We start from the raw sequence: 12,940 nt of genomic DNA on the forward strand, positions 1-12,940 counted from the left end.
AGGTGGAAAGGACCAAAAATTAGGAACTGAGCTGATGTCTATTATCTTCTCTGTAAAATAAGAAGTCAAATCTTTTTTTGAAACAGAGATGTGGTAGTACACTTGACACCTTAAAGAAAGAAAGGGAATTTGTAAAATATTATGTCTATTTTAAAGACAGGAAAATGGCTCAGGAAGGTTTAGAGTTACTTTATAGATCAAATAAGTGGTACAGCTAGTACTCAAAGGACTCAAGGCTCTTCCTCCCTGTCTTCTTTGCTCTTTATTTGTGCTGCAGTCTCTCCAGCTACCACAAACAACTAGAGGGTATATATGGGGTATGACGCCCATGTTGGCTTAGATCTAAGCTTACAGTGCCTCTGCTAAGATCTAAACATTTTCTGAGGAATAGGAAAAAAAAATTTGCTAGGTCTTTCCCCATTTTGTCTTGATCTTCCAGAATGTATGAATGGCATTGCCAAGTTTACACTGTATGACCTCAAATGTTAAATAAGTTTGATTGGCTGTTCATGGGACAATAATTCTTATTTGTTGTTCAGTCATGCCTAAGTCTCCATAACTCTATTGGGGATTTTCTTGGCAAAGATACTGGAGAGGTTTGCTATTTCCTTCTCCATCTTATTTAACAGAGGAACAAACTAAGGCAAAGTGGATTAAGTGACTCACCTAGGGTCACACAACTAGGAAGTGTCTGAGGCAATTTGAATTTAAGATGAGTTTTCCTGACTCCAGACCTTGTGCTCTATCTATATTGCCACCTAGCTGCCTAATGATGCTCATTAGATTCCCTTTCTTTCCTTAAGCCGTCAAGTGTACTATCACATCTCTGTTTCAAAAATAAAAACTCATTTTACTAAAGATATATGGTTAACTAATAGTTTCAGGACTATTATAAAACTTCACTTTTTCTAAATTTGATTTTGTCAAAGTAGCTATACAATCATTAGGCCAAATAAAAATGAATGTAGAAATTTAACCCTGTTGAATACATTGATTTAATAATATAAATGAAGACCATATAAAGCATACAAATAATCTAGGGAGAAAACAAAAGAAAAAGCAGTGTGACTGTAGAACTCTACCTGTTGTAGACACGACATTCTCCGGGCTCTCACCACATAGCTTCGACAACATACTGGTTTTGCCAGCACCCGAGAGGCCTATGCAGACTAAATCATATTCTGGTCGTGGAGGAGGGGGTCCCTTGCAGCAAAGTGCTCTAAAACACTGAGAAGAGAGAAAAAAGACATGTCTTTTAAAGTCTATAGCAACAAAATAGTACAGCATTCTAAATAACTGAGTACATCTCTTCTAGTCCATGTCACTGAATAAGCCAATTTTATAGAACCTGTTTTAAGTCACAGAGGCTGAGTGTCACAGTGCTCTCATTGTGCCTGGATTCAGGAGGACCTGAGTTCAAATCTGGCCTTAGAAACTTACTAAGTGAGTAATCCTGGGAAAGTTGCTTAACCCTGTTTGCCTCAGTTTCCTCACCTACTATGGAGAAGGATATGGAAAACCATTCCAGTATCACTGCCAGGAAAATCTCAAATGGGATAATGAAGAGCTGGACACTAACATACCATACAGATGACATAACATTTATGTTATCTGACACTATTTCCTTGTTGCTAAACATGAATCCACACTGAAAATGACAGTTTCTGCTTTCTCAGCAATCATAAAAATTCACATCAAATCTGGCGAAGACAGTTTATACAGAGACAAAACCAAGGAAGAATAAATCAGTCCCAAATCAATTCCAACCCATAGAACAACTGGAGAATTAACTGGCTATACAAGAATGCATCACTTAATTTGAGTATATCTCCAAAAGTTCCATGCTGGACCAAATCAAACAGCCCTGACTTTTTTAGAGAAATTTCCAATCTTTAGGAGTTCTAAAATCAGCTAGATATAGTATTATATTCATGAGTATGAGAATAATTTCAACTGGAGCAGATTCTTCGGTACAAATTAGCCTTCCAATTACAGGGCTATGCAAGGGCCAAAGCAACATTCACTCATATGAGTTACTCAGTATGGAACTATAAAAGTTAACCCCCTCCTTTTTTGCTTGATTCAGAACAGCTAAATAGTGCAGTAGACAGAGCACTGAGTTCAGAATCAGGAAGTTTCATCTTCAGTTCAAATCCAGTCTTAGATATTAACTGTGTGATCCTGGACAAGTCTACTTAACCTGGTTTGCTTCAGTTCCTCATGTGTAAAATGAAATGGAGAAAAAAACGGCAAACTATTATAACATATTTGCCAAGAAAACCCCGGTGGAGTCATGGAGATTCAGATAATTGAAACATCTGAACAACAACTGCTTGATTTGGGGGGTAAGTTAAAAAAAAAAAGTTGTTTGCATCTCATTTATTCTATAAAAATCTGAAACTCCCTAAAGGCAAGACCATGTTTTTTGCCCTTTTTTTATATCCCCAGCACTTAGGACAGGATAGTAAATACTATCCTGGTAGATATTAAACACTAAACATTAACTACATGCTTCTTGAGTGACTAGTACATTTTGATGGGGGCAACTATTGGCATGATTATTCAATAATCTAAAGGCACAAAAATACATAAGAATTTCATTTTTCTTTATTTGTCTAATGGCACAAATTAATATATCACTCAAATGGGAAATTTTAGTTGAACTTTGATACTTCCCATGATTTTTTAACCATTACCTAAAGACCCTTCCTTTTACATTTTTACAAACATGAAAAATAATGCCATTTTTGGGCAAAAGGCTTTGAAATTATTTTCTTAAAGGAAAATATCACATTCAATTTAATATCACAAAATTTTAACTGCAAAAGTCCACATTGATTTTACCTAATTAAAATTTGCATTTTTTTTTCAGAATACACTTGAATCCACAAAGAAGAAATGCCTCCATACTTTTATCCCCTAATCAAATCAGTCTTAGGCTATCAGCATTCTGAAATAAAAATACCCCTAAATAAGTATATCTATCAGTAAGTATTCCTAGAACATATTCACGAAACAATGGTCAAGATCAGATCTTATGCTATAACTTAAAAGGATTTATAATTTTAAAGAAGACAGACAAATGTATCCAGTTATACAGGAACTGAAATCCCTGAATAAAAGTATACTTAGGAATCTATTTTGTACTCAAGGGATTTGGTTTTAGTTTTTGCTAGCTGTTGAGTTTTTATTTTTTACTCCTTAGTAATGATATAAATAAAATATATTTTATAAAATATAAGCACAATCAGAGAAAACATTTTAAAAGAGGTCTGTCCCAGGCTTTAAAGTTTCCTTATTTCAATTTAATTCAACAAAAGTGTTAAGTGGAGGCAGCACAGTGCAATAAAAAGATTTTGGGTTGTATAGTGAAAAGGAACTTCATTCAAATTCTGCCTCTGACTCTACTATCTACCTTGCTATATTAACAGCAGAGGTAGCAAAAGTAACAATAAAAATAGCAGCAGCAATAGTAGCAACAATAATAACAGTAACAATAGCAGCAACAGTAATAGTAGTAGTAGTAGCAGCAACAGTAATAGTACTGACAACAATAATAGTAGTAGTAGTACTGGCAACAATAATAGTAATAGCAGCAACAATAACAATAGCAGAAGTACTAGTCTCAACAACAGACAGTTGTAGCAACAATAGTAGCAATAGCAGTAACAGTAACAGTAACAGTATCATCAGTAACAGCAAGAGCAGTAACAGTAGTAACAGTAGAATCACAGTAGCAATGGTGGCAATATTAACAGTAACAGCAGCAGTAGCAGCCAAATCACTTAATAATATTTAATTTCCTTAACTGTAACTTTAAAATGGTTAGATTAGATTCTAAAGTCCCTTCCATCTCTAGATTTATGATTCTGTAATCCCATACCTACTACATACAAAGCATTACTACACAATGACAAAAATGGTTTTGGAAAAAAAGGAATACATTCCAGAAATAGGAGGAGGCAACTTATGCAAATGCCTAGAACAGGGAAATGTACTATTGGAGGACAACTAGCTGCTTTGTTAAGAGTTTACCACAGGGGAATAATATAAAATTATATAGAGAAAATTGGGTGGACCCAGATAATAAAAAATGCTAAAGAATTGATGTTTCATTAAATATGAGTTATTCCTATTCTCATATCACAGCTGGAACAAAAGGAAGATTTATCCTGTCTCTTCCTCCCCTTGACCTTTTTTGACTATCATTCTATTGCCATTACCCTAGAAACTCACTCTCCTTTGAGGTACATTTCATCATTACTTCTTCAGATCCTTGTCAATGTACCTGGCCTCCAGCTAATTGCTAGCTAGTAATTATAAAGAGCTTTAAGTTTTACAAAGTGTTTTACAAATATTCTCTCAAATGATGCTCACTATACTAAGTAGGTAATCATCTTTTGACAGATGAGAAAACTGAAACAGAGATTAAAGTAACTTGCCCATAGTCACACAACTAATAAGTGTCTGTGACTGAATTTGAAAGCAGGTCTTCTGAAATCCAGATCCAGTACTCATTCCACTAAACCATGTAAATATCTGTCTGTCTCCCTTCTTGGGGTCTCTCTTCTCTATTTCCTTTCTCAAATATTTCAGCACCTTGCTCATAGTCTTTTTCACCCCTTCTCTTGACTACCTATACTTATTAGGATAGCATAATCTTACATAATATTTCATGGAAAGTTTTGAATCAACACAGTAACAGACAGTAATAGACAATGAGTCGTGTTAAAGAATCTTGACCACAAAGTCAGAAAGCTCTTAGTTCAAAAGTCAGCTCCACTTAAATTAGTTATTTGATGTGAACAAGACACTTCATACTCCTTAGATTCAGTTTCCTCATCTGGAGAGACAATACAATTTGAACTAAAAATATTAATAAATGCCTATTGTGTGTCAGGCACCAAATTGAGCCCTGATCTTGAGGATAAAACAAGAAAATGAATGTGGAAATGTTTTTGTAAGTTGTGAAGAGCACATCAAATGTAATTTGATACTATTGATCATCAGAGTTAAAATAAAACCTAGCAACTGCTTAAGAGGATAAAATTGAGGCTTACCCCTGATTTTAACCCAGAGGAGCTAAACAGAACAAGGGAATACTTACACTGCTTTCCTCAAGCCCACTTCCAAGGACGATTCACTACAGGCCTATTTGCCATCTTTGCCCCAGTTATGGAATGAATGATAAGTTAGCAGTTTTTCCTTTAAGGTCAATTTCCAATGTAGCAGCTGGCAGGGTGGAGAATTTCAGATAATAAGAGTCACTACTCCACAGATTGTGAATGGAGCTTTGAGGGCCCCTTTTTATGTTCAGGGTTCATGCCCTCTACTCTTATTCCTCTGAGCCCTCTGCTTTCCTCAGTACTACTGCCAGCTTTGGTGATACAACTAAGTTGCTTTTCTCACCACCCTTAGCTTTCTGCAACTTAACAAGGTTGAAATAATGAGAGGGTTGTTAAGCCCCTGAATGACTCATGAGAGTCAATGGTCAAAGGGGGGTGGGGGGGTGGAGAGAAAGCTACCTCAAGCTTCTGTTAGCATCCAGAACCCCCAGGAGGAGAAGCATGTAAGAAGTCTGTTGTTACTTAACTCACACCACAGAATAAATCCATTCTCTAATTGGTTAGAGCAGACTTACAAGACCTATAAATTTTTCATAGGACGACAAGGAAAAGACTAATGGAAGCTTTCTCCACACCTTCTTAGGTTCATCTGGTTTCAGGAGTGCAGGGTTTGAACCCAGGAAATCTCTCTTTATTACACAGCTGCCACAAGAAATAGAATCCAGGCCCCCAGCATGTTATTTTCATCCATAGTTTGTTCACCCACTCTACAGGGCCCCTAGTTCCGGCCTTGTGGAAGTCTGTGTCCTTCTAGCTAGGATTAGACTTTGATCCTGTCTCAGGAGTCCAATTTTCAGAAGTCCTTATACAGCTATTCCCTCCGATTGTTTTTCTTCTTAAGACACTGTCAGTTCTAACATGTCTTCCCTGAATACTGGAGTTCAAAGTTACACAGGGAATTACAGCTAAAGATATAGCATGAAACTATATACAAGGAAAGGCCAATGTTTTCTGATTTTCTCATAAGTCCCATGTTTAAATGAGGTAATATCAGTTTATAGATAATACAGATTTTCTTTCTTTTTTAAAACCTTATTTACATAATCTTGTGGACATTTTTAAAACTTCAAATAAATGATATCCCTGGATTCCCCTAATTTACACTTTTGTTTTCTTGCCTCTCTGTTCAATAAATTTAGTATAAGCTATCTATTACTTAAAGCATTTACTCAGGCAATATACACAAAGTTTTACCCAATCTTCTTCCTGATGTATTGTAGAATATTAGACCCAATTTGCCCAATTCTGAACTTCAAGAAGTCTTCCTTAAAGGATTCCTATTTCTCTACCTGGTCTCTAAGGATTACTTTGTCTTTATGCTTTAGGTATAATCTATTTATCAGGGAAACTATAGTAAATTTCCCCAAACATTCAAAAACCATTCCTTCTGCCTAGCAAAGTTCTTGTCCTAATAGGAGTTTATGGAAATTAAATTTTATGTGATTGATTACCTCCCTATTTAACTTGTATTATTAAAAATATGCTTAAAAGAAATAATTACACATATAGGAGAACCAGAAGAGAAAGTATCAAAGAAGAAAAGAGGTTCAATAATTTAGAATGCTAATGAGTTCAAGAAAAAGAAGGATTTGTTAAAGACCATACGATTTGATGATTAAAAGATCACTGATGAGCTTGATCTAACTATTTCTGGAAGACTAAACCAAAGTTTAGAAAGAAATGAACCAAGGAGGCAGAGGAAAGCACCTGAGATGCTGTAGGCCTTGAGACCCTGCCAAATGAAGGGCATTTAAGGGGAAAAGGGATGCTTAATTTTGAGAAGACTCATTAGAGATGTGGTAAGTTTTATTCAAGTTTCTAAGGGGCTATTATGTGGAAGATGGAGAATAAGTATCAGCTGCAAAGCAGCAAATTTGTTCTCAATGTCAAGAATTAACTTTTAAATTATTGTCCTAATACTTTGTTGTTGTTAAGTCATTTCAGTCATGTTCAACTCTTCATAACCTCATTTGGCATTTTCTTGGCAAAGATACTGGAGTGGTTTGCCATTTCTTTCTCCAGCTCATTTTACAAATTCAGACACTCAGGTCATTTATAGGGTTAAATGACTTACTCAGGATCATACATACACCGACTGAGTATCTGGGGAGAGATTTTTTAACTCAAAGAGGAGTTTTCTTGACTTCAAGTCTGGCATTCTAATGATTATGCCACCTTTTGCTGTTTTTTGGTCATTTAAGTTATGTCTGAATCTCCATGATTCACCCTGATGGAACAGGTGCCAACTGGCAGCTTTGTAACCCACTCCCCAGTCCTGGGTCACAGATCCATGGTAGAGAAAGAAAGGAACCTGCACAGGATTATAGCACATATATAGGATAAAGTGAGAAAGAAAGTGGAGGGAGCAAAAGAATAAAGATAGAAGGGGAGTGGAGTAGAGTGAAAATGGTGTGGGGTTCTCCAATAAGAAAGGTCCTAGATAGTAAACCAAGAAAGGAGGAAGTTCAAAACAGTAGCAGTAGCAGCAGCAGCAGCAGCAGCAGCAGCAGCAGCAGCAGCAGCAGCAGCATGTGGCTCAGACCCAGGCGTACAATAGGACATCATTTCCAAATTCTAGGCCAGCCTACAGGAAAATAACCAAGGAAGGAATCTCTGACGAAAGGGGAGTCTACAGTTCTGCCAGACTGAACCAAAAAAGTTTTCCAGCTGGCTGATAAGGGCTGAGACTACTACTACTGCACAGACCCAAACCCAGGTCAGGAATGTGCAGGGGGCTGGAAGTGGGGAGGAGGAAGATGAAGAGAATGAAGAGAGGGAAGTCATGGATAATCAGACTTTTCTTTGGATCAGAATACTTTAAAGATCACTGAAAGCTTTCAAGTCCCTAGTTTGTTTCTAAGATACTCACACAACACAATACTCAATACCCCCTAGAAAGTAGCAAGAGGATTAGTCTAAACATTTCTCAAGGACTGTTGAAATAGGCTGGAAGAATGGGAAAATAAAAAAGGAACTCCATCATAATGAGATAATATGGTCACAATAATCTCAAAATATAAATGCAGAAGAGAATGGCTCCAAAACATCTACAAGCAACACCTTAACACAACTTGGACACAAATTCAACTGGAGAGAAGATGAAGCAAGAGTTTAAAAAAGATTTTTTGAAAATTTATAACTAAATCCAAAGTCCTTGAATGGAAAAAAATGGGTTTAAAAATGAAAGTTACGAAAGAAAAAACTGGAAAGGAAATCAACAGCAAGCCTCCAAGGCTAAAAAAAAAAAAAAAAAACCCTCTGCCTAAGTAACAAACTACTGGAAAAACAAAATGGACCAAATAAATGTGTACTACATGAGGAAACAAGAAATATTAAAAACAAAGTCAAACAGTGGAAGGGTGAAAAAGAAAGTATAAGGCATCTTATAATGGGAAAAAAAGTATCCTGGAAAACAAATTGAGGGGGAAAAAATTTAAGAATCCCTGGACTGTCTGAATTCCATAACTGAAGGAAAAAAGAGAGAGCTTAGACATCATATTTCAAGGTCTTAAAAGGAAATCCAATCTCTTAGAACCAAAGAAAAGTTGGAATAGAAGGAATTCACTATTCACTTTATGAAAGAAACTTCAAAATAAAACCTTCCAGCCAAGACAAAGAAAAAACAATACTGCAAGTAGCAGGAATGAATGAAATCAAGAACCAAGGAGCCAAAGTCAAGGATGACTTATTATTTAGTAGTTACCATTTATAAGGAAAGGAGAACTTGGAATGATATTCCAGAAAACAAATTACATGGGGTTATAGGCAAGAATATCATATCCAACCAAATTGCTTACAATGCCACAAGAGGAAAACAGGTCTTAAAACAGAGGATTTGCAAACATTTCTGATAAAAAGAGAAGAGCTGCATAAAAACTCTTAAATACAGAGGAGTAAAGAAAAACATAAAAATGATAAATATGAATGAACAATGATAAAAGGTTTAAACAGGGATAAACTGGTTCCATTAAAATATGGGGAGATGATTATGCAAAACTTATGACTCCTATCCCTCAACAGGGTTCATGTAAAGAATCTAATTAGAAAAGATTTAGGAGTAGCTCTCTTAATCTGTTCATCTTAAGAAAAGAATGGAAAGACAGGGAAATAAGTCTAGGAGAAGTAAAAGAAAAGTTAGGGAAAATTATATAATCAATGTTCTAGCAGATACCTATTCAAACAAGTAGAAGGGAGTAAGGAGGGGAAAGCAGCTAACATTTAAATCTCAGCCTTATATAAACTGGTCAAAAGAAGGAAGAAATACACACACACAGTTGGGTACAGAAATACATTTTAGTCAATAGAAAAATAGGAAGGAAAAGGGAGTAGGGAGAGGAAAATTAGGAGAGTAGACTAAGGAGGGGGAAGTTAGTCTTAAATTAATCTTAATTAAATTATTAAGTTAAATTAATTTTAAAACTCCAAGAATGTACAAAAATATTTATAATTCTTTTTGAGGTAGTAAAGGATGGGAATTTGAAGGAATGCTCATAAATTGGGGGATGGAAAAGTTATGATTCATTAATATGATGGAATATTTTTATGATGACTTCTTATCAGCGTAATGACCAACAAGGGTACCAGGGAATGGAGGATGAAATGTGCTAGCCATTTCCTGATAAAAAGTTGAAAGATTTAGAATATGTGAGACAAAAGAAAAAAACTTTTAATATGACCAATACAGAAATTTTCTTAAATGGCTATACATGTTTATAATGAGTACTGTTTTCCTTATGTTCTCAAATGTGTGTAGGAGGGTAAATAGATATATCTTGACTAATTAAAACAATTTGAAAAAAAATTTAAAGAAAGCCTTCCATTATACCCAAATAATTAATATAATAAATAGGTCGTTCTGATGGTTAAAGGACTACAATTTAATCATGTAACTTCAATATAACTTAAATTATCTACTCTGTAATTTAGCCACTATTAAATGTAAATTTTATCATTTTATTTACTACCTTCCTCCTCAGAGGAATGCTTATTGTACAATATTTGTTCAATGTACTGGTATAATAGTAATAATAAGACATCCAATTAATTACCAGGATATAGTCTTTCAAGGACAAATGAATAATAATGATTTTTGTCATTAGGGTTAGCCATGTATGTGAGCAATCCTACTCTCTTCTCTCTCTACCAATAGGCAGAAGCTTCTACAGAACCTGCCCCACTTGAAACCATTAAAAAAAAAAAAAAAAAAGGTAAATTCTTGACTATCACTTGGTTTAGGGAAAAAAAGGGGTAAAAAGCAAGAGAGGAGGGAAAGAAGAACTGGGGAAGCAGCTACAACCAAACATTATATTCTCTAAGTGAATAATTAAGAAATTGCTTCTGTTTCCAAACAATCCAGCCCCACTCACACAGTCTTTTTAAGATTCTTTCCTTTCCAAGAATTCCTTATTCCAGTACTCATCCTACTTTCCTCCCAAACTTTTGGGAAAGAAAGGTCAAGTACAATGTAAGAGAGTTAAATTCAATGAGCTTGTTAGGAATTGTGGGTATAATCTTGACTTGTTTTGGTCCATCTGTAAAAATTGAGACTTTTTTAAACTTCTAAAATCTAAACCATTTTTAGTACATAAGTAATAAAATAAATGAAAAATGATGAAACTTAAATGATAATATGACTTTTATTTCAGACCTGTGTACTTGTGATACAAAAGGGAAATCTAAATTTCACCATTCAGAACTGGCAGAGTATCTTGTATACCAAAAATATTTGATAAATAATTTTTAAGTCAAACATTTAAAATGCTTTATTTGGTACAGCGGTACAGGATCTCCCAAAGAAAAGATAAATTATTTTTCTGGAGGTGTTTTTTGCACAACATAACATAGCTTCTAGACTCCACTCACAAACTAACTTCTAGACAAACAATACAAAATCTAATACTCTTAATTGAACAAAATGCAAGAATGGTGAAATAATGACTGATTCACAATAAAATTAAAATAATTTCTATCTCAAAGCAGACTGGCATTTGTCAAAATGTAAACAGTGATGATTTTTTGATACAACAGATACACATTACATAGCATGTGATCATTGCTTATGAATAGCAGACATTTGTGTCAGTAAAAATATTTTAAGGTGGCATTTCAGGTGAGGTTATTAAGTTTTATGAAGCAGAATGGTCACAGGTAGGGAAACTGAAGAAATCGCAGCTGTTTGGACTATTAACTATTCATCAAAGAAATGTTCTATCCCTACCTGAGACTCAAGGTTTAAAATAATAATTCACTTATAATGTTATTATTTGCCAGATCTGTTTTTTTTTTTAATGCATTCAATTCACCAGTACCCATCATAGGCCTAGAATATCTAAATGCATCTACACAATATTTACAAAAGATACAAATTTCAAACACGACCTAAAGTAACAGAAACAAGAAACAGGATAAGGAAATGAACTACTTAAAGGAGCATCTATGATACTCAATGTCTTGTAATAAGCTTTTCCTCAAATCAGTCTACTTTTTAAGTTTAAAAAAAGTAACAGTCCTTTAAAACCCTAGTGAGAGAAAACAATTAACTTGTGTCTACAGAATACATGGAAACCTTTTTTGCCATGTGGGTTATGCAGAGATCTCAAACTGAGACTCTGGACCACAAGGGTTCTATGAAGTTAGTACTACTGTTCTCTGGCCAATACTTTGCATTGCCTCAGGCCACAGAGTCTTTCTGTGCCTTGCTCATTGTATTTTCCAACCCACATTCCTTTTTGGGGTGAAATACTCCATTATTTCTGCTTTGTTCTGGGGCCGTCTTCTGTCTCTGTCCCTGTCCCTATTAACTCGTGGCAACAAAAGAAACAAACAGAAGCAGGGGATTTCATGCTTAGCTGCCATACACTGTGGCCTCACTGCTTTGCAGAGGGTCATACATGTGAAACTTTCAATTGAGGAAGCAGTACTGAACCAAACCGGGGACCCACGTGGCTCTCAATCTATACATTAGTCATCCCTGAGCCAAAGCATTATTAGACTTATACATTTCCTTAATGAAAAACCCAAATTGGGTTAGGCTTAAGATTATTAGATTTGAGTGGGTCCCATTCAATACAATTATGTTTATCAAACCCAAATTCCATATAAGAACAATAAAACGGCCCATTTCCTACTTTGTTCATTCCCAAAATCTTAGGGTCTATCAAGGGAATAAATAAAAACCAGGAGTATTAAAAGTGTACTCCCCAGGCAGAGATGGTACAAAATGAGTGTTTTCTATTATAATCATACTAGACATTATTCCACAGGGCCTTAAATTTCATAAAAGCTACCATGTCCAAAGAAACATACATATACCACAAATGAAAGATTAAACTAAGTCCTTTTCAGACTCGGTATTTTCTACTATTTTGTAAGAATGTGGGAAATACAAACTAAGCTAGAACTAAAAATATGGACCATGATCTTTTTTCTATTGAACTTATTTTTAAAACTTTAAAAAGAAAAATACATGTTGCTATTCTGGACCAAATTTTCACCACGCAATCTTTTAGGCTTATCTTTTTAAACAGAAAAGAGGAGGAGGGAACTCCTCAAACCCCTCAATATCCCCTTATATTTCAATGATTCCTTAATGATCTGTGTATAAGCAGAATGCTTAATTCAGTCTATGGATTCTTTGGGGCAAATTACAACAGCAGCTAGGATTCTCCAGGAAAGGAACCAAGTGAAGAGTCTTGGCATCTGTTGATACCTTTGAGGAAAGAGAAGACAGAAATAAAGATTCTCTTCCTGGTACAGAAAGTTCATCTTGAAATGTGAATTTCCTTTCTTCCTTTGTTTTTGAAAAAAGAAAATCT

General features: G+C 35.1%; 1 protein-coding gene across 10 annotated transcripts in view; it reads right to left on the reverse strand.

The window, feature by feature from the left end:
- Positions 1-12,940, reverse strand: part of ARL15 (ADP ribosylation factor like GTPase 15) — a 580,734-nt gene that overhangs the window by 344,125 nt on the left and 223,669 nt on the right. For all 10 annotated transcript variants that reach the window (XM_051990687.1, XM_051990671.1, XM_051990682.1 and 7 more), the window contains one exon: positions 1,083-1,227. In XM_051990687.1, coding sequence (XP_051846647.1) covers positions 1,083-1,227 — 145 coding nt within the window. The remainder of the gene's footprint in view (positions 1-1,082; positions 1,228-12,940) is intronic.

Source organism: Antechinus flavipes, chromosome 1 (genome assembly GCF_016432865.1).
Source record: "Antechinus flavipes isolate AdamAnt ecotype Samford, QLD, Australia chromosome 1, AdamAnt_v2, whole genome shotgun sequence".
Classification (NCBI taxonomy): domain Eukaryota; kingdom Metazoa; phylum Chordata; class Mammalia; order Dasyuromorphia; family Dasyuridae; genus Antechinus; species Antechinus flavipes.